Source organism: Aythya ferina, assembly GCF_964211825.1.
Source record: "Aythya ferina genome assembly, chromosome: 23".
Taxonomy (NCBI): Eukaryota; Metazoa; Chordata; class Aves; order Anseriformes; family Anatidae; genus Aythya; species Aythya ferina.
Window position 1 is genome coordinate 3,130,022 of NC_140321.1, and position 24,937 is coordinate 3,154,958.

The 24,937-nt window shown below is 52.4% G+C and overlaps 2 protein-coding genes, 1 pseudogene and 1 gene segment (V, D, J or C); 2 read left to right on the forward strand and 2 right to left on the reverse strand.

The window, feature by feature from the left end:
* Positions 1-24,937, forward strand: part of LOC311423015 (uncharacterized protein) — a 219,465-nt gene that overhangs the window by 501 nt on the left and 194,027 nt on the right. Inside the window, exons 2-6 of one of the 2 annotated variants that reach the window (XM_084496600.1) lie at positions 7-519; positions 7,608-7,768; positions 12,143-12,320; positions 13,215-13,286; positions 13,925-14,220. In XM_084496600.1, coding sequence (XP_084352726.1) covers positions 7-519; positions 7,608-7,768; positions 12,143-12,320; positions 13,215-13,286; positions 13,925-14,220 — 1,220 coding nt within the window. The remainder of the gene's footprint in view (positions 1-6; positions 520-7,607; positions 7,769-12,142; positions 12,321-13,214; positions 13,287-13,924; positions 14,221-24,937) is intronic. The other variant, XM_084496601.1, reaches the window with a different exon arrangement.
* On the reverse strand, positions 432-3,265 carry LOC311423048 (feather keratin Cos2-3 pseudogene; annotated as a pseudogene). The gene has a single exon. The product of its transcript is annotated as a feather keratin Cos2-3 pseudogene (transcript).
* LOC311423028 (feather keratin Cos2-3-like) lies at positions 17,689-23,808 on the reverse strand. Its single transcript, XM_084496623.1, has 4 exons — positions 23,595-23,808; positions 19,434-19,569; positions 18,826-19,139; positions 17,689-18,453 (listed from the first exon to the last, which is right to left on the reverse strand). The coding sequence occupies exons 3-4, from the start codon at positions 18,922-18,924 to the stop codon at positions 18,127-18,129; spliced, it is 426 nt and encodes a 141-aa protein (XP_084352749.1). The 5' UTR covers positions 18,925-19,139; positions 19,434-19,569; positions 23,595-23,808; the 3' UTR covers positions 17,689-18,126.
* Positions 22,974-24,027, forward strand: LOC311423023 (T cell receptor alpha variable 26-2-like). The segment is given in 2 exons: positions 22,974-23,047; positions 23,476-24,027.

A 24,937-nucleotide genomic window follows, 5' to 3' on the forward strand; every position in this document is an offset into this window, starting at 1 on the left:
CAGCAGTGCCTGTGCGAAGAGCCCAGGTGCAGCAGGAACCATGGGCACAGACCACCGAGGGCACCGGCATCAACATCACCTGCTCACACCCCAACATGCAGACTGGTGACTACATCTACTGGTACTGTCATCTCCCGGGCCAAGGACCCGCATCCCTAGTGTTCGGTACTAGAGGCTCCAGAGCACTGACGGACCTGCCGGGGAGGCTCGAGGTGGCAGCAGACCGCCGGTCCAGCGCCCTGTGGCTCACCGAGCCCCGTCTTCGGGACGCGGCGGTGTATTACTGCGCCCTGAGAGCCACGGGGAGAGGAGCCGGGGCTGCGGCCGTGCAGGAACCGTGGCGGGCGAGGCAGGGGCACAGCCCCCAGTGGGTGCTGCCGCTCCGCCCGCCAGGACCTCCTCGTCCCGCAGCCCGCGGGGTTTCCCCCGCCAGCCCGGCCCCTCCAAGGCACTTCGGTTCTGCTGAAAGGGTCTGGAGCCTGGGTGCAGCTGAACGGAGATGGCAGCAGCCTGGCAGAGGTGTGTGCAGGGAAGAGGCACTGAAACACAGCCCCTTTCTCCTGAGCTCTCCTTTTCTTCACACTGCAACAATCTCCCTCAGTTTTTCCCAAATTCAGGCCCAAACAAGGACCGAATCAGGACAGTTTGGATCCTTGGTTTAATTCAGGGTAACAATGTTTGGAGTGCCTCAGCGTGGCTGTCCATCGATGACCTTGGGATGTATAGGAGAAGCAGACTGCTGTGAGGTTCCTGAGAGTGCCTATCAGTCAGGGTTTTTCCGCCCCTGGACACTGCCAGGTTCTTCTGGGAGTCAGTGCTGGAGACAGGCCTATCTCCTCAAACCTGTCTATAAAGGCCTGCCAGCATTGTCTCAGAAATGCATCGCAGAGGGGACAGATTCCCATCCAACCCATGTCTGGCTGGTTCTCCTGAAGGCAAAGGGGCAGCTTCACACGTCGTATTTCAGAGCAAATGTGTTTTCTCAGCGTAGTGGGTGTCTCATCCAAGCTAATCTGCCTTGTTCAAACACAGAGGCAGATCCCAACCACACTTTTATCTGTTTGCTAATGACATGCACCCAGAACTTCACCCAAACATTATGTACTGCTAACAGTGTCCTGGGGCATTTAAGGTAGGCAATAAACAGCAGAGCAATTAAGAAACCAATGTCTCCAGGAACTACCAGTCATGTTTTGGGTTGCAACATGGGCCAAGCCCTTCCAGGGCAATGGGCCATCCCAACAAAGCAGAAATGTTTGTCAGAGCTCTGCCTGGGTCTCTTTCCTGTGGTCTACCCCACACCTTAGTCCTGGCAGTGCCATACCTTCACCTGGGCTAAATTGGTTGCATTCTCTTGCAGCTGTGGCTGATTCCATTCCTCTGACACCAGGAAAGACAAAGGGTTTACCCCAGCGCACCTTTGGCTCATCTCTCTTGCCTGCATTGCTGATTCCTTCTGGACATGACAAGGCTGTACCAACCAGGGCCATACATGAATCCATAAGGAAACATCTTTGTAACTGAGCAGGGACCGGGTGCCCTTCTGATGGGACCTGTTATAGATGTAACCAGGCTCTAATGAGATACTGATGAGAGATATCATGGGGCTGCAAAGCACTGACAGGAAAAATGTCTGCCAGCAGTCAAGCAGGGCCTGGAAACAATGGGCATCCTTGAAGTGCAACTGGGTAACAGAGAGCTGCACACATCCTGAACATAGCCTCTACATAACCAAAAGAAGAAACAGAGAAACAACTTGCCTGAGCAGGAGCAAAGCAAATGGTCAGGAAAAGTGGAAATGAGCATGAGGAAGTCCCTGTGAGTGCACGTCCTGCACCTGAGGAAAGCTGTTGCATGCTTGGGGGCAAGTGGGCACCCTAGAGCAGCGTGGGGGCATGCAAACTGCCTGCTGTCTTTGCACTGACTCAGCCCATGGGAGTGCAGAGTCCTCAGGGACTGGAGAATGCTGTGTATGGTCCATTACGGCGAACACCAATGCTGACTTGTGGAAGGTGATCAGCCCTGCATGTGTGCCATCACCTGGGCCCTGCCAAGTGCTGTGCTGGGGGCAGTTGGGCCTCATGGGACACATGTTCCTGCCGCACATGCCCATTTGTGCTGGCCATAGCCCTGAGGTAGGGCAAACGAGGGAAGATGAGGGTGGAGTAGAAGCAGTCAGGCATCCCTGCACTTATTCCACCCATTCCCCACATCTGCCATCCATCTTCTGTCCCCACCTGCTTCCCCAGCACAGCACTGTCCTGAGCAAGAAGAAGCCCGTTCCTAAGAGCCTACAGGGTGCCAAGCCTCCACAGCCTCCCACAGACTCGTAGCTTCTTCTGTGAGGACAGCAGAGGTTGTGCTCTCTGTTTGCAGGACAGGGGGGAGCTGTGGGCAGAGATGCTGCAAGGCAAGGGTAGATTGCCCCTTGCTCTGTGAAAGTGAGGAATGTCTTCTTCAGCTCCAATGGGCATTGTCCAAGAGAAGACCCTCTGCAGCATGTCGCAACCTCCCATTGTTCTGGGAGTGGGGAAAAGGCTCCTTAAACACCCATCTTATACCCACCAAGGGCAAGACAATTCTTGCTGGGCGGCTCAGGAGGGCAGACGCAGGGGGAAGAAACATCTAAAGCCAAGGCTGGGTTGCCGGAAACTTTAATGAGTGTAGAGAGGAAAAGGAGGTCACTCTGAGCAGAGGCCCTTCAGTGCAGGGATCTCCAGGGCCTACTGAGAGACATGGGCCGAGTTTTCAGAAATCTCAGGGTAGCCCCTGGTCAGGCTCCTGCCAATGTTTGCCAGAGGAGGTGAGGAAGGTCCGTCATTCTGAAAGCAATTGCATGAAGACTCCTCCTTCTGTTGTCCAGCACCATGGTCGTGCTGGAACCCCAGGGCCATGGGCAGTGCCTTTAGCAGGGCAGGCATCTTCTGCCACAGTAGCGGCTGGAAATGCCCGAGAGATCACAGCACCCGGAGGTGATGGGGACACCGTCACAGCTGAGGATGCTGCCAACAGCAGCAGAGGTAGAGGATCCCACAACGGTGTTCTGCGGGAAGGAGCTGAGGATGGGGCCGGGCAGGCTCACCACTACGGGAGAGGGCTCAATGATGACGGTGGAGTTCTGGCACTGCCTGACGCAGGGCTCATTGCAGCTGCTGGCCAGCGGGGTCGGGCCACAGGGCCGGCATGGCAGGCACTGGTTATAGCAAGACATGTCTTGGGCTGGAGTTGAACCTTTGAGAGATGGCAGAAAGGAAGCATAGCACATGGGTAGGTGGGGAGTAGTCTGATTACCCAAAACAAAGGAGCCAAGACAACTGGTGATGGTGGATGTGAAGGTTGTGCCAGGAGGCTCATGGTCCTCATCGCTTTGTACTGACAGGGCCCTTCAAAGAGCAGCCAGATCCAAAGAGACAATCACATTGCACATAACCCAAAAGGCTGCCTCTACACCATGTCACAGTCTCTCTCTACACAGAACGTCTCTCTCCACCATTCTACCATGTCAAGGAACTCCAAGGCCCAGCATAGCTCTGAACCACCACCAGATGAGATGTCTGTTGATGCAAGACCCCTTCTACTTGAGAAGAGGAGGAGAGAGGGCTTCAGACTCACCTGGTTACCAAGGAGGATGAGGCAACAGAATTGGATGAGAGAGCAGAGAGCTGGGCTGCCTTTTATACTGGTACTTCATTGCCGCAGGCCCAGAGGCACCCTTGGCAGAGGTAACAATTTTCTGACAAGCTCATCTTGAATGCAAACCATCCCAACAAATGATATGGGCTGTGCGCTGGTTTCCTGCACTGCTGCCTTTTCATTTCCACATCTAGGCCATGGCCATTCTGCAGTGATGGTTTCTTTAGAGTGCTGGCATGAAATGTCCAAGGATTTCTAGGGCAGGAATGCATCAGTGAGGGCAGAAGACTCACTGGAAGTGCTGGATGGGTCCCCTCTGATCATCTTCATGGCTCTGCTCTGAACCCACTTGAACAGCTCTATATCTTTCTCATGCTGGGGGCCCCAAAGCTGAACACAGCACTCCAGGTCGGGTCTCACTGAAGCGGAGCAGAGGCCGTGAATCACCTCCCTCCACATTCTGGACATGCTTCTGTCAAGGCAGACAAGCATGGAAACAAAGCTTCTTTCCTTGGCCAAATTCAACTCTGGCTTCGATTTAGCTCTCCTAACTTGATTCCTATCTTGCCTCATCAGACTATGTATCTATATTCTTTCCAGTCTACCTGTCCTTGCTCCTACCCTCTATGGCCTTCTCTGTCATGTTTGAGTTCAGCCAGTTGCTCCATGTTCATCCATTCAGGTCTCCTGGCATTTTGCCTGACTCCCTCTTTGGTGGGATGCATCACTCCTGAGCTTGGAGGAGGTAATCCTTGAATATTGCTTGAATATTCCTTGAATATTAACCAGCCTTCTTGGGCCCACCTCCCCTTCAGGGCTTTGTATCATGGTACTCAACCAAGCAGATGCCTGAGCAGACCAAAGTCTGCTCTCCAGAAGTCCAGGGCAGCAAGTTTCTTGTGCTTCCTCCTCACTGTGCTCAGGAACCTAACTTCCACCATTTCACAGTGACTGCAGCCAAGGCTGCCCTTGAGCTTCACAGTCCCACCAACCCCAGGTACTATGAGAATGAGGTCCAGAATATAGCACCTCTCCTTTTAAGCTCACCTTTTGCACTCACCTGAGTGCCCGGTTGCTTTTGTTCACACATCTGCTCTTGTCTTGTGACAACCACTGTGCAGCTGGCTTTGTGTGAAGGCACGTGGGTGCAGAGATTTGTGCAGGACTCCATGCAGGTACAGATGAGCACGTGCGTGTGTCCTTGTTTCCCCTTTATCACGAGGGTATATGCACTTGGCAGCACTCTCCCCTGCTCTGTGCATGAGTCCTGCAGGGGAGCGGGTTCCCAGGGTCAGAAGGAGCCTGAGAGCAGCTGAACGCAGATGGCACCAGCCTCTCAGAGATGTGTGCAGGGAAGAGGCACTGGAAAATACAGCTCCTTTCTCCTGAGCCCTCCTTTTCCTCCCGCTGCAACAATCACCCCCTGTTCCTGCCAACTTCAGGCCCAAACAAGGACCGTATCCGGACAGTTTGGATCCTTGGTTTAATTCAGGATAGCAACGTTTGGAGTGCCTCAGAGTGGCTGTCCATCGTTGACCTTGGGATGTACAGGAAAAGCAGACTGCTGTAAGGCTCCTGATAGTGTCTGTCAGTCAGAGATTTCCAACCCTGGACACTGCCAGGTCCTCCTGGGAGTCAGTGCTGAAGCCAGGCCTATCTCCTCACAGTTGTCTATAAAGGCCTGCCAGCATTGTCTCAGAAATGCATCGCAGAGGGGACAGATTCCCATGGCTGGTTCTGCCTGGACTGGCTGGTTCGCCTGAGGGTAAAGGAGCAGCTTTCACTCCTCCATGTGTAGAATATCACAGCAAAGGGATCACACAATAGCAAGAGTAATTTGTGTGACCCCCCCTCACTCCCCCTTGTGCCAAATGAATTCTCAGCATTTGGAGTGCTTCAGCATGGCTGACCGTCTGGCACAGTGTTCATACTTCGTCGGAGCCCTTCCCGCAGGCCTAAGCCTGCAGCTTTGGCATGGAGGGCACCTTCTGCTTGAGTAGCAGCTGGCAGTGCCAGACACCCAGTCCTGCTGAATGCTTTCATTAGGGCCACAAGCAGTCGGAAGGAGGGCACCCTCGTTTGTGCATGGTCCCCAACAAGGGAACACAGGTCATGACAGCATAGGTCACAAATGTGCTGTGGAGAACACAGGCTGGCTGGAGAAAGGGGCTGACCAGAACCTCATTTTGGTGCAAAGGAGCAAAGAAAAGGATTTTCCTCTTGGGTAGGAAGCACCCCCAGAGTAATTCAGGATGGGGGCTGGCTGCCAAGGAAGCAAACCCTCAGGAAAGGCTTTTGGGTGCAGGAGGCACCCAGCCACACATGATGAGCCAGCAGCGCGCCCTTGAAGCAAAGGTAGCCAACGGCCTGTGGAGCTGGAGGCATCAGGGGGTGCCCCGCAGTGCGTGGGGCCGGGCAGGTGGGGCGTGGGCGAGGCGGGGGCACAGCCACAGTCGGGCCGCGTGGGGTCGCTGCCGGTGCTTGGAAGTCCCCTTGCAGGGCCTGGAGTTAAACAGCACGGGCCCGAGGGAGCCTCAGAACAGCCACATTGGGTTTCCTCCGTTTTCTGCAGTGGTCTTGTTTCCAAGAGCTTGTTGTACAGGTTTCTTCCTAAGCCCAAATCCAGGACCTCTGGCGCTGAGATGACGTCCTGGCAATACAACAAATATCTGTGCTGGACACTCACTCTAATACACGTGTTGGAACCTTGGATCTTGCCAAAGAACTGAGTCATTGAGGGGTTTGCTGCACTAGCCAGCACTGTTGTAGGTCTGCCCTTGGTGCAGTATTCACTCCTGTGTGTGCAGAGCTGCTGACTGCTGAACAGAGGGCTGTGGTGGGGCGTCCTTCCCTGCCAGATAATGTGTGGCTCTCCCGGGGTATTGGGTGGAAAGGGGGTGGGGGAAGCAATCCCATCTTCATTGACAGCAGAGGTGGGTGCAGGCCTCTGTGTCTGGCCGGGTTCTGGATGGGTGTGGGAGGCCACTGGGGACACTTGCCCCTTGCTGGGGCTGCCCACCTGCCAGAAGGGGCAAAAAGAGGGAAGCACACAGCAGCCATGTTGGTGTCCTTTTGCCTTTATGCTGACCAAGTGAAATGTCCTAGGCTTCACAGGCTTTCAGCTGTGAGCTAACTGCACAAGTGTGACGCTCCCAGTGCTGGAACACTTCTGGCTGGCCAAGGGGTCCTGGAGCACAGCAAAGACTGGCTGGATTCCTTTCTGACTGCTTTAGCCACTAGTCCATCCCTCTCTTGAGAGCCTTGCTGGGGCAGAGGTGAGCCCCAAGGAGCAGCAGGGGGAGAGCTTTGCTCCACCCTCTGTGCTGAGGTTTAGAGGCTGCTTTGAGCTGGCAGAGGGGGAAGTGAACTTGCAAGCTTGAGCTCCCTCTTTCCAGGCACTACGTGGGCACCCTGTGAAGGCGAGAGCGTGACATGGTCCTGCTTTTCCTGGCAGCCTTGTTGGCACTGTCAGACTTTGGTGAGATGTGACTTTGAGGCAGGGCAAGCTAGGGTCAAGGTGGCATCCCATCATTTCTGGAGGGGGGAAATAGGACTCCTTCCTCCTGGAAGAACTAGAAGTGTTATCTGTAGGGAGAGCAGGGGCTGCAGACCAGTACGGGAGACAGTCTGGGAGATGTCATGAGCAACGAGTGTACAGGGATGAATAAGCATCTGCACTTTTCCTTTGCAGATGCCTAGCGTTCATACATGCATTGTTCATAGGTACGTAAGGACTCAAATCCTGGTAAGATACTGCTAAAAAGTAGGTAAGCTGACAGACTTGGGTATGGGAATTGAATAACACCTGCAGAAAGAAGAGGGCATGTGTACTTAGCTCAGCATTTTATAGCCCATGAAAAGGGAGATGGAGAGGGGGGACAGTGAACAAGTTGGTGAGCTGATAGACACAGGAGAGAGAGGGGGAGAACAGATACATCTTCAAGCAGTGCTGAGATGCTGTTCTGGCTTTGCAGGTCATGCACAGAAGGACTCCGTGGTGCAGTTTGCACAAGAAACTGCCATCCAGGTGGGACACAACGCTACTCTGCACTGCAATTTCTCCACCAGCACCTCTTCTCCATACATCTTCTGGTACCAGCAGCACCTGACCCAGTCCCCTCAGTTCTTGCTGCAGGTGAGCAAGTTCAAGCCTCATGTGCATTCCGGGAGGATCTCCTCTGTGCTCTCCATGGAGAACTCCCAGGTGCTTCTCCACGTGCAAGATGCCAAGCTCCAGGACAGCGCTGTCTACCTGTGTGCACTGAGCCCACACTGGTGCCTTCAGCTTGCAGCTTTATACAGGAAGGTGCAGGTGCTGTGAGGTGCAGTTCCCTCTCATCACAGTTTGCATGGAGCTCTGAGCTGAGCCTGCCCAGCAAGGACACCTGGGGCTTGTGGTGAGCCAGCCGTCCCACTCCTGATGCCTGGCAGTGTGGTTAGCATAACCAACAGCAAGGCAAATATCCATCATGTGGAAGGGGCTGTTAATGTGCACCCCTGCCTCCTTGTCTCTCCCTCTCACTGGCCGCAGCATGTGGAGACACCCACCATTGTGGTGAGAAAGGGCATTGGTGTTATCAATCTAATAATCAAACTAGCAATTTATTTGTAGTAAGCTTTAGGATTTTGTAGTAATTTTTAGTATTTCTAGTAATTTATTATGTAATAATACATTCCTAATTACAACCACAAGCAGTGGCCAGTCCTCATTCTGCCAAGGATCCGTAGAGAACCTGCCAGTGCTCTGTAGTGTTGGGAGACAGAGCTGGGTGTAGTCAGCAGGAGCCTTGTGTTAGAATAATGAATAAATGGGCCACATTGTGAAAGGGTTTTCTTGGAAATGGAAGGCAAGATGCAAAGCAGCAATGGCTAAGCTCAATACACCACAATCCAAATGCCTCAGGGAATTAACTTAATAAATGGAAAGATGCATGTACGGTAAGGAAAGAGAAAAGGAAGGAAGGAGTGTTAGCTGGTCCTTAGCTGCAATGTGGAAAATTGAGAAGGAGTGGTCTGGAAATTTAGAGGAAGAAAACAGAAGGTTGAAAAGGGAATTATCAGCCAAAGATACAGATGTTTTGGCTGTTGCAGAACAGTGCTTAGACGATGTTGAGGACTTTTCAGCTTCTTACACTACCCTCCACCAAGGACGCTGGAGGTGCAGATGAAGGTGGAAGGAGACACAACCAGGTAAAAAGTCCAGATATGTTACCCAGTGTACTACGAGTCAATCCACAGACAAGGACTAGACATTGTTTATTTCAGAATAGTGCAAGTCTGGGTAGCTGGTGGTTTCTAGCAAGGCTGGCACCCCTTAAGACTTTTCGTTCCACTTTCATAAAACCCCTTCTCAATACATTTACATGTTTGTACAATCCCCACTCCTCTGAATGGTTACATACTACCATAGTGCTGCCATGACAGAATCATTCTTGCAGATCTTTGGAAAAGAGGGCGGGCCACTTTGGAGGACTATAAAGACGTTGCAAGGCTGTGCATGGACAAAATTAAAAAGGCCAAAGCTCATCTGGAGCTCAAAGTGGCTACTGACGTTAAAGATAACAACAATTGTTTTGAGAAATACATCAACACAAAAAGGAGGACTAAGGAGAATCTCCATCCTTTACTGGATGCAGGGCGAAACTTAGTTACAAGTAACTTAGTTACAAGAAAAGGCTGAGGTGCTTAATGCCTTTTTGCCTCAGTCTTTAGCAGCAAGTGCAGTTGTTCTTGGGATACCCAGCATCCTGAGCTGGTGAAAGGGGATGGGGAACAGAAAGTATGCCTCATAATCAACCTGGAAATGGTTGGTGACCTGCTACAGCACTTGGATGTACGCAAGTTGATGGGGCTGGATGGGATCCACCCGAGGGTAATGAGAGAACTGGCGGAGGAGCTGGCCAAGCTGCTTTCCATCATTTATCAGCAGTCCTGGCTATTGGCAGAGGTCCCAGTCGACTGGTGGCTAGCAAATGTGACGCCCATCTACAAGAAGGGCCGGAAGGTAGACCCAGGGAACTATCGGCCTGTTAGTTTGACTTCAGTGCCAGGGAAGCTCATGGAGCAGATTATCTCGAGTGTCATCACGCAGCACTTGCAGGGCAAGCAGGCGATCAGGCCCAGTCAGCATGGGTTTATGAAAGGCAGGTCCTGCTTGACGAACCTGATCTCCTATGATAAAGTGACATGCTGGCTGGATGAGGGAAAGGCTGTGGATGTGGTCTACATTGACGTCAGTAAGGTCTTTGACACCGTTCCCCACAACGTTCTCCTCAAGAAACTGGCTGCTCATGGCTTGGACTGGCATACGCTTTGCTGGGTTAAAAACTGGCTGGATAGCCAGGCCCAAAGAGTTGTGATGAATGGAGTCAAATCCAGCTGGAGGCTAGTCACTAGTGGCGTCCCCCAGGGCTCAGTACTAGGGCCAGTTCTCTTTAATACATTTATCGATGATCTGGAACAGAGGATCGAGTGCACCCTCAGTAAGTTTGCAGATGACACCAAGTTAGGTGCATGTGTCAATCTGCTCGAGGAAGGAAAGCTCTGCAGAATGATTTGGATGAGCTGAGGCCAACCGTATGTAGTTCAACAAGGCCAAGTGCCGAGTCCTCTACCTGGGATGCAATAACCCCAAGCAGAGATACAGGCTGGGAGATGAGTGCTTGGAAAGCTGCCTGGCAGAGAAGGACCTGGGAGTATTGGTTGATAGTCGGCTGAATATGAGCCAGCAGCGTGCTCAGGTGGCCAAGAAGGCCAACAGCATCCTGGCTTGCATAAGCAGTGTGGCCAGCAGGTCTAGGGAAGTGATCGTCCCCCTGTACTCGGCTCTGGTGAGGCCACACCTCTAGTACTGTGTTCAGTTTTGGTCCCCTCACTACAAGAAGGACATGGAGGTGCTTGAGTGAGTCCAGAGAAGGGCAACGAAGCTGATGAGGGGTCTGGAGAACAAGTCTTACGAGGAGCAGCTGAGGGAGCTGGGCTTGTTCAGCCTGGAGAAGAGGAGGCTCAGGGGTGACCTTATCACTCTCTACAGGTACCTCAAAGGAGGCTGTAGCAAGGTGGGGGTTGGTCTGTTCTGCCACGTGTCTGGTGACAGGTCAAGGGGGAATGGGCTAAAGTTGCGCGAGGGGGGTTTTAGGTTGGGTATTAGCAAGAACTTCTTTACCGAGAGGGTTGTTAGGCATTGGAATAGGCTGCCCAGGGAAGTGGTTGAGTCACCATCCCTGGAGGTCTTTAAAAGACATTTAGATGTAGTGCTTAGTGATATGGTTTAGTGGAGGACTGGTTAGTGTTAGGTCAGAGGTTGGACTAGGTGATCTTGAAGGTCTCTTACATTCTGTGATTCTGTGATCCTCAGAGAGGAAGGGTCCCTTGTTGGGCCGGGGTCTCCCAGCACACAGGCGTGACTTTTACTCCTGCAATTAGGATAGTACATGGTGACTTCACATGTAAATACTCCTAATCTTTGGTTTTTAGCTGTCTATTCATATTGCATTGCTAGGTGATATATTCAAAAGCCAAATGAAGCCACACTCTTCTTGAATGAGCGAAAGAACACAAGGCAATGCGCACAGTCTGGAACATAAAAAATTCCTGCTAGAAATTGGGACTTTTGTTGCTTTTCTTGAGGGTGGATTGTGAATATAGATGGATGCCAGCAGGAGTGGCCTTCTAGTACCTATTTAAACACCATAAGTTGGAGGTAACACAAGAAAGAAAAAGGGAATAGCATAGGTAAGTTGTTTTTTGTTTTTTGTTTTTTTTTCCTGATGCTGGGAACCCTGATTTATGGAGCTTTACTGGGACTGTCTGGGACAGAATTAACATTCCCCACAGTAGCCCCTAGAGTGCTGTGCTCTGCACTTGGAGCTAGAACTCCACTGCCATCGCAACAATGTTTGGGCAATTATGGACCAGCGCTGGCACAACATCAAGATTCTTTCTCCAACACCTCCAAAGCAAGGAAGTGGAGGGTGGGCAAAAGGAGGGAGGGGACATCACCATGGCAGCTGACCCATATCATCCAAAGGGATATTCCATACCATGTGATGTCACACTCAGCAATAAAAGGTGGGAAAGGGGAAGGAAAGCGGGGAGCTCTCTTTGTGAAGACATCTGTCCTCCCAAACAATCGCTATGAGTATTGAGGCCCTGTTTGCCAGTAGATGGCCAAACATCACTTTTTGAGGGGAAGTAGAGAATAATTTTCTTTTCTCTCTGTGCTTCTGTGCAGCCCTTGCTTATTTCTCTCTCTTACTTTTCCCTTATATTAAATTTTTTTCTTCTCACCCTCTTCTGATGAGGGGGAGTAAGAGAGTGGATGTGGTGGAGCTCACCAAGGAACATAAGACAGACCACTTGTCAGGGCAAGGTACATGCTGCAGATCCTGCTCCTGCTGAGATTCACTGGCATTGTTTTCTTTGGAGATTTTCTGGGATTTTGTGTAATTCTTCTTTGAAATGGAGAACTCTATTCATCAAACAACAACACATTGCTTCATTCCTACAGATTTGCCACATGCACACTACCACGTGCCAAAGGATGTGGACAGCACAGCTCTGTCCAGCACAGCAGAGCTCTGTGCCTATTCAGGCGAGCTGCCATGCAGATCCCAAACTTCTCCACGAAAAATCTCCTTCTGTTTTGGGACACCACAGGCAGTGGAGAGGATTCACTGCTTCATGCGGTAAATATTTTTGGACAGAGGGAGAACGTTCACGCTGCCTGGGGGCTATGAAAGGAACAGTTGGGGTCTGCAGAGCTTGGAGTGTCATTCCTTTGGATGTCTGAGAAGTACACATTTGAGGCATTGACAAGGCAACTAGCCAGGCGCAACCTAGCCAGACAAGGTGTTAGGGGTGGTGATAGAGGGGGCCCAAGCATCAGGGAAGCAGAAACTGCTGGGGATGTGGCCCTGGGTGGGTGCCCCCTGTGGCCCATCATTGTGAGTGCACGTGACCCACTGAACCCACATCCTTTTCCCTGCTGACTCCTCACCCGTTGCCTGATGGAACAGCTTGTCCTTGTCCCCTCTAGGCTCGTGCCATCCAACACCCCAATGGAGCCCTGTTCCTCTTGCAAATGCTAGGTTATCCCACCAGAACAGGACACAGCCAGAAACCCTGGATGCTGCGTAGCATGATTCCTCCCATCTTTCTGGGGATGTGAAAGGCATCTACTCCTCACACAGGAAATAGGAAAATTTCTATGGAGCAGAGGACCCCAAGGTAGAAAGAACAAGCTCAGTGGGGAAGACTGCCCTGACATCAGCCATGGCCAAACAGTGCCTGTGCAGAAGTTAGAAGAGAAGGCAGATGTAGCTGGGGAAGTTAGGACCCCACTGGGAGAGGAGACGAGAGCAGTCCCTTCCCATAATGTGGCTCCCAAAGTTCCCCTGACTGTGACAATCCTCAGTGGCTGCTGCAGCTGGAGGAGGGAGAAACCCCAGGGAGCATTTGGGGCACAGTCAGACCAGAACATATCTTGTTACTGAATCTGCCCTTGTTCCCCCAGCAGAGTCATTTCCTGAGCTCTGTTCTCTTGGGGCTGGGAGGTGCTTTTCTGACTCTCTCTCCCACAGCAAACAGGAGGATCAGTCTCAGCATGCACCGTGGGTATCTCATCCTCACTGCCTTCCTGGGGCAACTGCTGGGTAAGTGCTGGCTTTTAATCAAGACATAAATCTTCTTTTCCCAGGAAGCCCTCGTCAGCCTTACCACATTTATGTGACAAAGACATTATGAATCACAGGGAAAATGTTGGTAAATGTTGTCCCCTGTTTCTGGTTCTTGGACTGGTTATCTCACAATGCTGTTATTCTTCGAAATTTGGAATGAGGAGATGGAGAAGAGACCTCTCCTGCTTCTCTCGTCCTTTCAGTCCATCCTTTTTCTGCATCTCTCTTCTGGTCCACCTACTGTAACCAGAGAAGATTTCATCAGTCTCTGCAGTCCCTCATTTCTCCCTTTCCTATAGAAACAGCCAGATTGTGTCCAAGTGGATACAGGGACATGAAAGCTCTCCTCCCATGGACATTACCAGCGTGTCCAGTCTGTCTTCTGCCTGATGTGTGAGGCAGGAGGAGCAGGCACACAGCACAGCTCTCCTCAAGGTCCACTCTTGCCAGGGAGCTCTGAGCTCTGCCCCCAAACCACCTTGCTGTGCCCCAGCCCTGGGGACCTTTCAGCCCAGTAAAGGACAGGGGGCCTTATCTCCCACAGGTCTGAATTCACTCCTGTTTGGCTGTCTGGAGATTTCCCCACAGAACTGCTGAACTTCTCTTTCTTCCAGAAACCACGGGGCAGGTGTCCATCACCCAGCAAGAAGGACAAGTCACCGTGGAGCAGGGAAACACCTTCCAGACCAATTGCACATACCAGAGCTCCACACCTGATGCCTGGCTCTGGTACCAGCAGAAGAAGGGACAAGCCCCTCAGCTGATTTTCTATCAAGCAGGAGCAGGCACCAAGCAGAGTGACCGTTTCACCACAGAGCTGAACACTGAGAGGAAATCCAGTGTTCTGCGGCTGAAGGAAGTCGAGCTTTCTGACAGCGCCTTGTACTTCTGTGCTGTGAGTGACACCCTGGTGCAGGAAGGTGCCCTGGCTGTGCAACAACTCTGGATGTGGAGGGCACTTGTTCTCCAGAAGGATTCTGTCATTTCCAAGACAATTGTGAATCTCCAAATTGTGAATATGCTCCTCCATCTCAGACTTCAGTGTTAGCCAGGAGATAATTCTGGCTCAGAAGCACCTATTGATTATTGCTCTAACCCAAGCAATAGATGTGTTATGCATAGAAAGTCTCGGTCCCAGCGTGAGAGCTGGGCCGGGGCTACTACCTGATAGGCCAGACTCCAGAGAGGCCTGGATGAAGGCTCCATCCAGTGATGGCCCTGCACCGCCTAAGAGGCTGGCTAGGCCAGGCTGACAAGATTTGGCCAGGCCAGGCACAGGCACACAGGCAGCAGAGCTGGGGCAATGCCATGCTAGGCCTGAGCTTGAGCAGAGCCCCCAGTCTTTGGGCTAGGGGCCAAGAGTCCTTGTGAAAGTAAAGCACCCCCACATCACAGGGCCCCGAGGTGTGCTACTGTGGGAAGGCCCTCACCTGGGTGTGGAGAGCAGTGGGGCTACATGGAGCACAAGGGCCACTTCATCCTCATGGCTCTGGGAATGACAGAGGAGCTTGGTGCCTGGGAGAAGATCACGCAGCGTGTGCCCTGTGGTTGGGGTGGTGCATGCCCTGTGCCATTCAGGGTGTTATAAATAAAACCAGAGATGCACTTGGATTAATTGCAAAGCAAAATACCAAGATGAGAACTGCTTTGTATCAAAATCGCCTAGCTTTGGATTATTTACTAACACAAGAAGGAGAAGTCTGTGGAAAATGTAACTTTAGTAATTGCTGTTTAAAGATTGATGATAAGGGTGTTTCTTCCTAGTAGCTGGTAGAATGTTATGTTCTGGTTTAGGATGAGAAGAATGCTAATAATATGCTGATGTTTTAATTGTTACAGAGCAGTGCTTACACCAAGCCAAGGACGTTTCAGCTTCTCACTCTGTCCTGCCAGCGGACAGGCTGGGGATGCAAGAGCTGGGAGGAGGGCTGGACTGCTCGGGGTTAGGCTGGGCATCGGACAGCAGGTGGTGAGCAATTGCATTGTGCATCACTTGTTTCGTACACATTATTACTAGTAGTACTATTATCATCATTATTGTCATTATTATTGTTATTATTTTGTCTTTATCTCAACTCACAGGCTTCACTTTCCCATTTCTCTCTCCCATCCCAGAGAAGGATGCAGGGAGGTGAGCGAGCAGCTGTGTGTTGTTTAGCTGCCTGCTGGGTTAAAGGAAATGAAGAAAATTGCACATGTCCCAGTTCAAATTTGGAATGGAATCGATCTAAGATGATTATGGAAGGGGACTTTATGGGTGGTGATTGGTTTGCTAAAATAAGGATGGTTGTATTGGGGATATGTGGAGGATTGTTAATAATTCCATGTTTAATATTACCAGATTAATACACTCGGTTATACAAGGAATGCAAATATCTGCGATACCTGTTGACCCAGAACCAGGGAAAGAAAAAACCCATTCTCTGATGATAATAAAAACAAATAAAGATCCAGAATTGGTATCAATTGGCATCAATTCGGCAAGTATTAACTTGATTAGAAAGGAAAACACGAATCAATGCCATGAAAAAGGAGATGGGGGATTGTGATATATGTTCATCTGATTCGTGTCAGTATGGAACAATGCTAGGGCCGCATGGTATGATGAATGTGACCTTCTGTCTTACATACTCTTGTATAACCACAAGTCTAAGAGAAACAGAATGGTTAATGTATATAGTTCTTGTACCTTGACTTTGGTTTCTTCCCTTTCCTCCCAGTGTCCCAGTCTCCCCCTCATTATAGTCAATTTATCAAATCTTCAGAAATATTCCTCAAATCCATGAGCCTATTTGCTTTTGTTATTCCAGACTCTTGTTCTTAACAGTTACAGCCTTTTTGCCTTCTTTGTGGTTGATTTAGCACTGCTATAGATGTGACTGGAGTGTCCCTGTGAATGGCCTGTGACGCATGTTTTAACTACTCGTGAAGCGTCAATAAGAGAGGTATTTGTGTTTGTATGTTCTTTCTTTGAAGTCTCTGATGTCTGGGGGTTTCAGAACAACTGCTAACAACTAGTAACTGTTATAGCTTCTGAGTGGGACACTATGCAAGCCCCTCATATCTGGCCAGGTGGCCAGGAGATTAAGGAGAAGAAAAAAGAAGCTGAAGGACAGCTAGGAGACAAAACTTGCAGGGGACGCTGTGTAAGCTTTTGACATACTGCCAAGGAGTACAAAGGGGAAGGACAAGAAAAAAACCTGAGAGGAAGACTATGAGCCTTCAGCATGAAAGACCCCCAGAAACCCCCAGGGGGCCACCAGAGACTGATGCGCATGCTCCAGTAGGAGGGACTGGATCCCAGAAGCTAATTATAATAACCCATTTTTTTTAGAAGTAGTAATGAATATGTATTAGTCTAGGAGCATAAAAATCAGCTATTTGATGTAACTGGTGTGCGTCCTGGTGGAGGGGAGACTCCCGGCGCACCCAGCGGTGTTTGCTTACCTTCCTTTAATAAATTGTAAACTTTGATTATAATCCTATTTTGAAGACTGAAGCCATTTATAACAAGGGCCCATACACAGACCTTGCTGAGTGCACAATCAGGTCCCATTCTCACTGCTATGTCTCAGCAGAGACTGTGGGATACCTGCCCCCACAGAATGTCTTTTCTGGAGCATGGTGCAATTGTGCCACCTATGAGGTCTCTGAGTTCCAGGGCCTGATGAAAGATGATCCATGCTTGGGGAAAAGAAAGCAAGACTGAGCAGCCATGAGTGTTTGGGCATTGGTCCCTGCCCTGGGCCTGCCTTCATGAAAAAGGCATTGAGTTCACAGGGCCTGGGAACTCCAGTGTGTGGCCTGATGGGACTGGTACCAGTACGAACCTGTGGATCCCCTCAGCCCTATGCATCCTGGCAACACCTGGGTCATGCCAGACGCTGTGCTGAAGTGTGATGGGGATGCACAGAGAAGCTGTTCCTGCTCTCCATGCCCAGACATGATGCCCATGATTAGGTGGTGGAGGAAAGGTGAAAGTTGATGAGAGACAGAGGGCCATTGCCAAGACAATTACCCATTCCCAGTTTCTGCAGTCCTTTGGGATCATATTGGTCTCAGCCTCCATCCCCAGCACAGCTTCACCCAAAGCAAGACGAACACTCTTCCCCAAGAGCCGGGGCCTCCAATGTCAACAGCGCTTGTCTAGGCGGAGATGCCACAAGTCAAGGACTGGTGGCTATTGGCTGTGATGGAACTAGGGATGTCTTCCTCACCTTCAAGAGACAGTGCCTGAAAGAGGAATTGCTGCAGTATGTCCCACCCTCCAGTGCCTAGGGGAATGAGGCAGTGTCCCCAGCCTATTCCCACTAAGGAATGGTTTTCTCCCTTGGCCATCAGTATCCAGATGAAAAGACCACACAGGGACACACTCAGGGTTGCTGCAAATGTTTATCAAGGCTCAGGAGGGAAAGGAGGTGACTCCAAGAGGGGGCCCCGAGATCATAGCACAGCAGGAGCAGACAAAAATCTGTTAGCTTTTCCAATGGCAGACTTGCAACAGGGCATCAATCTACCTGGCCCACATGGGGAGGAGGGCTAGCAGGTCTCTCCAGGCTGGTTCCTGGGGCCTCATGCAAAGCAGAGGGCAAGAAAGGAAAGAAAGAAAAAGAGCGTGTAGAAAACAGGATAGGAAGACATTGGTCATGTTGTCATAGACTCAAGACTGGCCCCTTCCTATCTGTCTTTACAGGACAAGACAGAGATGGTCAGGTCCTCTTACAACAACAACATGAGGTCTCTTCGTCCATCCATTCTTGTCCAGCAGCATGTTCTGAGTTCCTGGGGTCCTGGTCTGGGGCAGTGTCTGGCATCTTTAGCAGGGGCGGCACCTGCTGCCACAGTAGCGGCTGGTAATGCAGGAGAGGTCACAGCACCCAGAGTTGATGGGGACGCCGTCACAGCTGAGGATGCTGCCAACGGCAGCAGAGGTGGAGGATCCCACAGCTGTGTTCTGCGGGAAGGAGCTGAGGATGGGGCCGGGCAGGGTCACCACCACGGGAGAGGGCTGGATGACAATGGTGGAGTTCTGGCACTGCCTGACGCAGGGCTCGTTGCAGCTGCTGGCCAGCGGGGTCGGGCCGCACGGCTGGCATGGCCGGCACTGGTCGTAGCAGGACATGTCTAGGGGCAGGAGGTTCACCTGGGACAGAGGGCAGGGAGGAAGCAGAACATGGGCATTCATGAGGAGCAGCCAGTCACAACACCCTAACAGATCCAAGGCACAGGCAGTACTGTGAGCTGGAGGCTGTGCAGGGATGTGCGAGGCATTCTTGGCTGCATCATGACAGGGCCCAAAAAGAGCCACCACAGCCAGGATACACCCTAGGCTTCAGCATAAGAGCCATCATACCAAAGGCCCAATCTTCCTCCATGACAAACCTACAACTTGACTCTCCCACAACCAGCAGTCCCAAGATATGGCAGGGCACACAGCTGATAGCAGCTGAAAGGTCCAAGGAACTGAGTCCTCCTGTGGAAGAATGAGGGGGACAAGAAAAGGCTTCACACTCACCTGGTTCCCAACAAGAAGAAGGCCAGAGAAGTGGATGAGAGAGCATGAAACTGGGCTGGCTTTTATAGTGGGCCTTGGCTGCCCCATGTCCAGAGGCATCCCTTGAAGCAGGGACTATTTTCTGACAAGCTGCTCTTGAATGTAAAACATCCCACCTAATGATACGGGATGTGTGTTGCCTTCCTGTGATGCTGCTTTTAATTTCCTGCTTTATGCCCTTTCCCCAAAGAAGGCAACTTCTGAGTGGCAGGCAGGGAGGACCAAGTATTTCCAGGCAATACATGTCAGTGTGGGCAGAAGACTCAGCTCACGTGCTGGAAGAGTCCAGTAAAAGCAAATGTTGTCAGTCTGGGTGACTCCCTAGGGACTCTCTGGGGCCCTTTTGGCTACAGGTGACCCAGCTCCTGACTGTGACCCTACCCCTGCTGACACTGCCCTCAGGGAAAACCTGCTGGCCTGTTTTGCCTCCTCCTGCTCTGACCCAGCGATGTCTGTACAGGGGGAGAGGTTGTGCAGGGCCCTTTCTGGATCACAAAAGAAAGGCCCAACAGGTCAGTGGCTGTTTTAGTTAGAAGGAATAACAAGATGCATGTACACAGAAAGGAAACCTTTCACATGCAGGTGATCCTGCCTTCTACCAGCATCGGACAGAGCCGGGTGGGTTTTCCCAAGACACGCAATGCAGATCCTGTCCATAGGGAATTCCTTCTTCACTCCCATAACTTGATGCCTTTCATTTTTTTGCTTCAAAAAAAAAAAAAAAAAAAGAATAAAATCATACACCATCTCCTTACATGATGCAAGCTTATTTAATTCATGACACCCACCAGTGATCAGTCGGGGCACTCCAGCACTTTCCTTAGCACTGCTACTCAGGCTAACAAATGGGATTCTCAGGCCTTAAGTTCAAGGCCCAAGAAAGCTGACATTGTCTTGTCAAGAGCCCTGGCTCCGGTGCCTTCTGCAAGGCTCCCAGTCCACCTCACCTCTCTATCACGTCAAACCATGTGCTTTGCTCAAATGCTGTCTTTGCTGCACATTGTGTCACATTCATGCACATGTTCCTCCCTTGTGGGCACTTGCCTGTACTGGGGCTATGTGGGACAGACTCAGCATTCCCCACAGCAGCCCCTAGAGTGCTGTGCTCTGCTCTTGGAGCTAGAACAGCATTGCCATCACATCAACGTTGGGGCTATAGTGCAGCAGTGGTGACACAGCATCAAGACTCTCTCCAAGCCCCCCAAAGCCAGCAGGTATGCAGGTGGGCACGAGGTTGGGAGGGGACATCACCAGGGCAGCTGACCTAAACCAACCAAAGGGATATTCCGTACTGCATGATGTCACACTCAGCAGTGAAGATGTGAAAGGGGAAGGAAAAACAGGGGTGGGCATACTAAGTAAGTGCTTCCAAACACTTCGACGAACATCACTTGCTGATGGGAAGTGGAGTATAATTTTCTCTCAGTTTGTTTCCAAACACCCTTCGCTCTTTAGTTTTATAATTTTTCTTCCTTTTTCATTTAATTATATTATCCCTATCTACACTTGTAAGCCCTTTAGTTTAAATCACATTCTCTGCGCACATCTTGCTTTCAGCAGGGGGTGTGAGAGAGCTGTGTGGTGGATGTTTAGTTGGCAAGAAGAGAGCAAGAAGGAACCTGAGAACAGCTGAACAATCACAGAACAAAAACAGCCCAGAAGTGCCCACAGCACATATGCTGAAATGCTGCCTTCTGTATCTGAAGCCCTCTTTCTCCTGAGCCTAAGAAGTTCATTGCCAATTTCAGTCCCCAACAAGGATGGGCCCACAACAGTTTGGATCCTTTCTTTAATTCTGTACCACAGGATTTAGAGTGTAAGAGCATGGTGGCAGTCACCCCTCCCTGTCTCTCCAGGCCAGGGCACAGCTGCACTCCCCATGGCTAGAGAGTTCAAAAGGATGGCGTTAGCTTTATGTACAAGGAGAAAGGCTGAGAAATCCTGCCATCTTTGTGCAGGCCCAGCCCTGCGTGGATCTACTGCCGGTGCAGTGTCAGTGGTGTGTGGGGTGGGACAGAGGTCCCCCATGGGGAAACCAATGCCACACATACATCTGTGACTCATGGGCCTGGTGCTGAGTCATGCAGGGCCTGAAATCTTGGGCAGAAGTGGCATCGAACGAGAGGAACATGGGTCCTGGTGTTGCTGTGCTGTGGGAGGAAGGACAGACCCTGTGGGTGCCACACAGAAAGCCAAACAGACGTGTATTGTCTACTCCCACCTCACAGGGGGATTCAAAGGAAACAGAACTCTGGAGATGAAGCATACTTAGTCCGGGGCTAATGCGTGCAAGTTCAGAAACGGGTAGGTTTGGTTATATGGATGAAATATACATGGAAGAAGTATTTACCCTGAAGGCGATCAAGTCCTGGAGCAGATTGCCAAAGAGATGCTAATGGAGCTCCATCCTCAGAAGAGTTCAGACTTTGCCTGGACTTGATCCTGAGCAACCTGATCTGATGAGACCCACTCTGAAAACAGGGTTGGACTATGTGCGTGCTGGAGGTGCAGCCTCTGATCCTCTGGAGGAGGATCATGCACAGTCACCACATATCAGCCTTGGAGGGATGCCGTTGACAGATCACTGTTTCTGTTAATTCCCAGGGTGACCCTTGATCACGTACCGATATCATTCATGATATCAAAAGTGGGTGGAGGGATCAGCACTCATGCAAACTGCTGCTCATGTCAAAAGATGCATGAATTCATGGGTGCACTCACAGACATTCCTGGATGCATACTGAAGTATATTTGGGCACACACAAGAGAGAAAGAACTGCAGGAAGCTGGAAACAACACACAGGGATACAAACCCGACTGATAGATGATGAGGGAGGAAGAGAAGAGATCAAATGTGGGCAGTCACAACACTAGTTGGTGGCCTATCAAGAAGCCACAGGGAGATCAGCTTGGGCCTTGCACCTCCTACAGCTGTGGGCTAGGACACATGCTGGGATGGGCGCAGGACAGACCTATACAACCCCATGAGGGGACGTGCAGGGAAATGGGAGCCGGGAGGAGCACACTAGAGCAGACAGAACAGGGTGTAAAAGGGGCTGCAGCCTGTACTTGCGTGACTGGGCCCTGCACATGAGCACCGCTGTCTGTCCTGTCCTCTTCTGGAATATTTCCTTACGTCTCCATAATCTCGCTCTGTCCCATGCACACATGTGCTGCAAGGAGAACGTAGCAATTCCTCATGGAGTGGCAGAAGTGGATTTGATGCTAGCCACTGGAGTCAGACTCAGCGCGAGGACATCCCTGCCCTGTGCTGTCAGCTGCTGGAGCCAGGGGTCCCCCGAGCAGGGAAAGGGGGTCTCAGCCTCCAGGAAAATGTGGCAAGTCCATTTGGGGTCTCCAAAAGCAGCTACTGGGGGTACTGGCCTGGGTGTGTCTTCCCCAAATGGGCATGCTTGTCCCTGCCTGTGTGTCTCCCAGGTACATGCTCAGCTACTATTGCCGTGAAGCCTGTAAATGGGAAAGTGGCAACTGTGCCCCTCAATCTGGGCAGAGACGCTCGACCGATGATGACAGCTCAATGGGCAGTGCCAGACAGCAGGGCCCCGTACGGTTTGGGGTGCTGTCGGGGCACTGTGTCTCCGGACCCGTTCCTGCTGCTGGCTTTCCACACCTGCAGCAGTGCCGGCCACAGCTGTGATACCAGCGCACCACAGCACCAAGCTCCCAGGCCCAGCCCAGCCTGACCCGTTGCCCTCCACTGGGGACGCTTCAGGCAGGCAGCTGCTTTCTCCTCTCCCGCTTCTCTCCTCTCTCCCTACTCATCTCCTACCCCGTTCAGTGCCCTCCTCTCCCCTTCCCACTCCCAAAGGAGATGCCGTAGCAGACGGGCAGCTGCTGTCTCCGCTCCCTCTCCCTTTCGCTCCCGCTCCCGCTCCCACTCCCACTCCCTCTCCTATCCCGGGCTGGGCTGCAGGACGGGCAGAGCCCCGCGAGCAGCAGCCGAAGCCCTGCCCGCCCACAGGCGCCCAGCACTCGCAGCCCGGGCCAGCCCCCGAGCGGCCCCGGGGCGGAGCTGGCGGCGCCGGGCGGCGGCGGCGGGGAGGAGGCGCCGCGGGCGGAGCAGAGCCGGGGCTGGCGGGGGCAGCGCGGCGCGGGCGGCGGAGCGGCGGGATGCGGCAGGGCCGGGCCGCAGGGCTGGCGGCGCTGGCCGCGGTGCTCCTGGGTGCGCGGGGCTGCCGGCGCCGGGGACGGGACGGGACGGGACGGGACAGGGCTGCCCTCGCTTCTGGCCTCTTACGGACCTCGCTCCCCTCTGGCCTCCCTCTGCAGCCATCCCGCCTGCCTCCAGCGAGCTCAGCCGGCCGTTGCCTCCCACCTTGCCTTGCTCCCTGCCTCCCTCCTCTCCTTTCAGCACACCCTCACTCATTCCTGCCTGCTTCCCTTCTCCTCTTGGCTTGGACTCTCCTTCCAAACAGCCGTGCTCGGATTTGGTCCCCAAATAACCATTCCCAGTGAAATGCCTTTGTATGTTTTCTATTGAGGGAATGCTCCCATCAGCTGTCAGCCGTTTTCTTCCCTTTCCCTCTGCATAACATTTTCGGTGCAGCAAAGCCATTTGCTGAGTTTTCTCCTTCGTTTTGTTCTTGGCAGTGGCTGCAGGCAGAGCCCAGGTGCAGCAGGAGCCGTGGGCAGAGACCAGGGAGGGCACCGGCATCAACATCACCTGCTCACACCCCAACATGCAGACTGGTGACTACATCTACTGGTACCGTCAGCTACCGGGCCAAGGACCCGCATTCCTCGTGAGCGCTTTCAGTGGGTCCAACGCACTGACGGACCTTCCGGGGAGGCTCTCGGTGGCAGCAGACCGCCGGTCCAGCGCCCTGTGGCTCACCGAGCCCCGTCTTCGGGACGCGGCGGTGTATTACTGCGCCCTGAGAGCCACGGGGAGAGGAGCCGGGGCTGCGGCCGTGCAGGAACCGTGGCGGGCGGGGCCGGGCGCGTGTGGCGGGGGCGAGGCAGGGGCACAGCCCCCAGGGGGCGCTGCCGCTCCGCCCGCCAGGACCACCTCGTCCCGCAGCCCGCGGGGTTTCCCCCGCCAGCCCGGCCCCTCCAAGGCACTTCGGTTCTGCTGAAAGGGTCTGGAGCCTGGGTGCAGCTGAACGGAGATGGCAGCAGCCTGGCAGAGGTGTGTGCAGGGAAGAGGCACTGAAACACAGCCCCTTTCTCCTGAGCCCTCCTTTTCCTCACGCTGCAACGATCACCCTCTATTTATGCCAACCTCAGGCTCCAAAAGTCAGGAAAAGTGGAAATGAACATGAGGAAGTCCTTGCGAGTGCAGGTCCTGGGCCAGAGGAAAGCTGCTGCAGGTTTGGGGGCAAGTGGGCACCCTAGAGCAGTGTGGGGGCATGCAAACTGCCTGCTGTCTTTGCACTGACTCAGCCCATGGGAGTGCAGAGTCCTCAGGGACTGGAGAATGCTGTGTATGGTCCATTACGGCGATCACCAATGCTGACTTGTGTAAGGTGATCAGCCCAGCATGTGTGCCATCACCTGGGCCCTGCCAAGTGCTGTGCTGGGGGCGGTTAGGCCTCATGGGACACCTGTGAAGCAGTGGGGCATCCCTGCACTTATTCCACCCATTCCCCACATCTGCCATCCATTTTCTGTCCCCACCTGCTTCCCCAGCACAGCACTGTCCTGAGCAAGAAGAAGCCCGTTCCTAAGAGCCTACAGGGTGTCAAGCCTACACAGCCTCCCACAGACTCGTAGCTTCTTCTGTGAGGACAGCAGAGGTTGTGCTCTCTGTTTGCAGGACAGGGGGGAGCTGTGGGCAGAGATGCTGCAAGGCAAGGGTAGATTGCCCCTTGCTCTGTGAAAGTGAGGAATGTCTTCTTCAGCTCCAATGGGCATTGTCCAAGAGAAGACCCTCTGCAGCATGTCGCAACCTCCCATTGTTCTGGGAGTGGGGAAAAGGCTCCTTAAACACCCATCTTATACCCACCAAGGGCAAGACAATTCTCGCTGGGCGGCTCAGGAGGGCATACGCAGAGGGAAGAAACATCTACAGCCAAGGCTGGGTTGCCAGAAACTTTAACGAGTGTACAGAGGA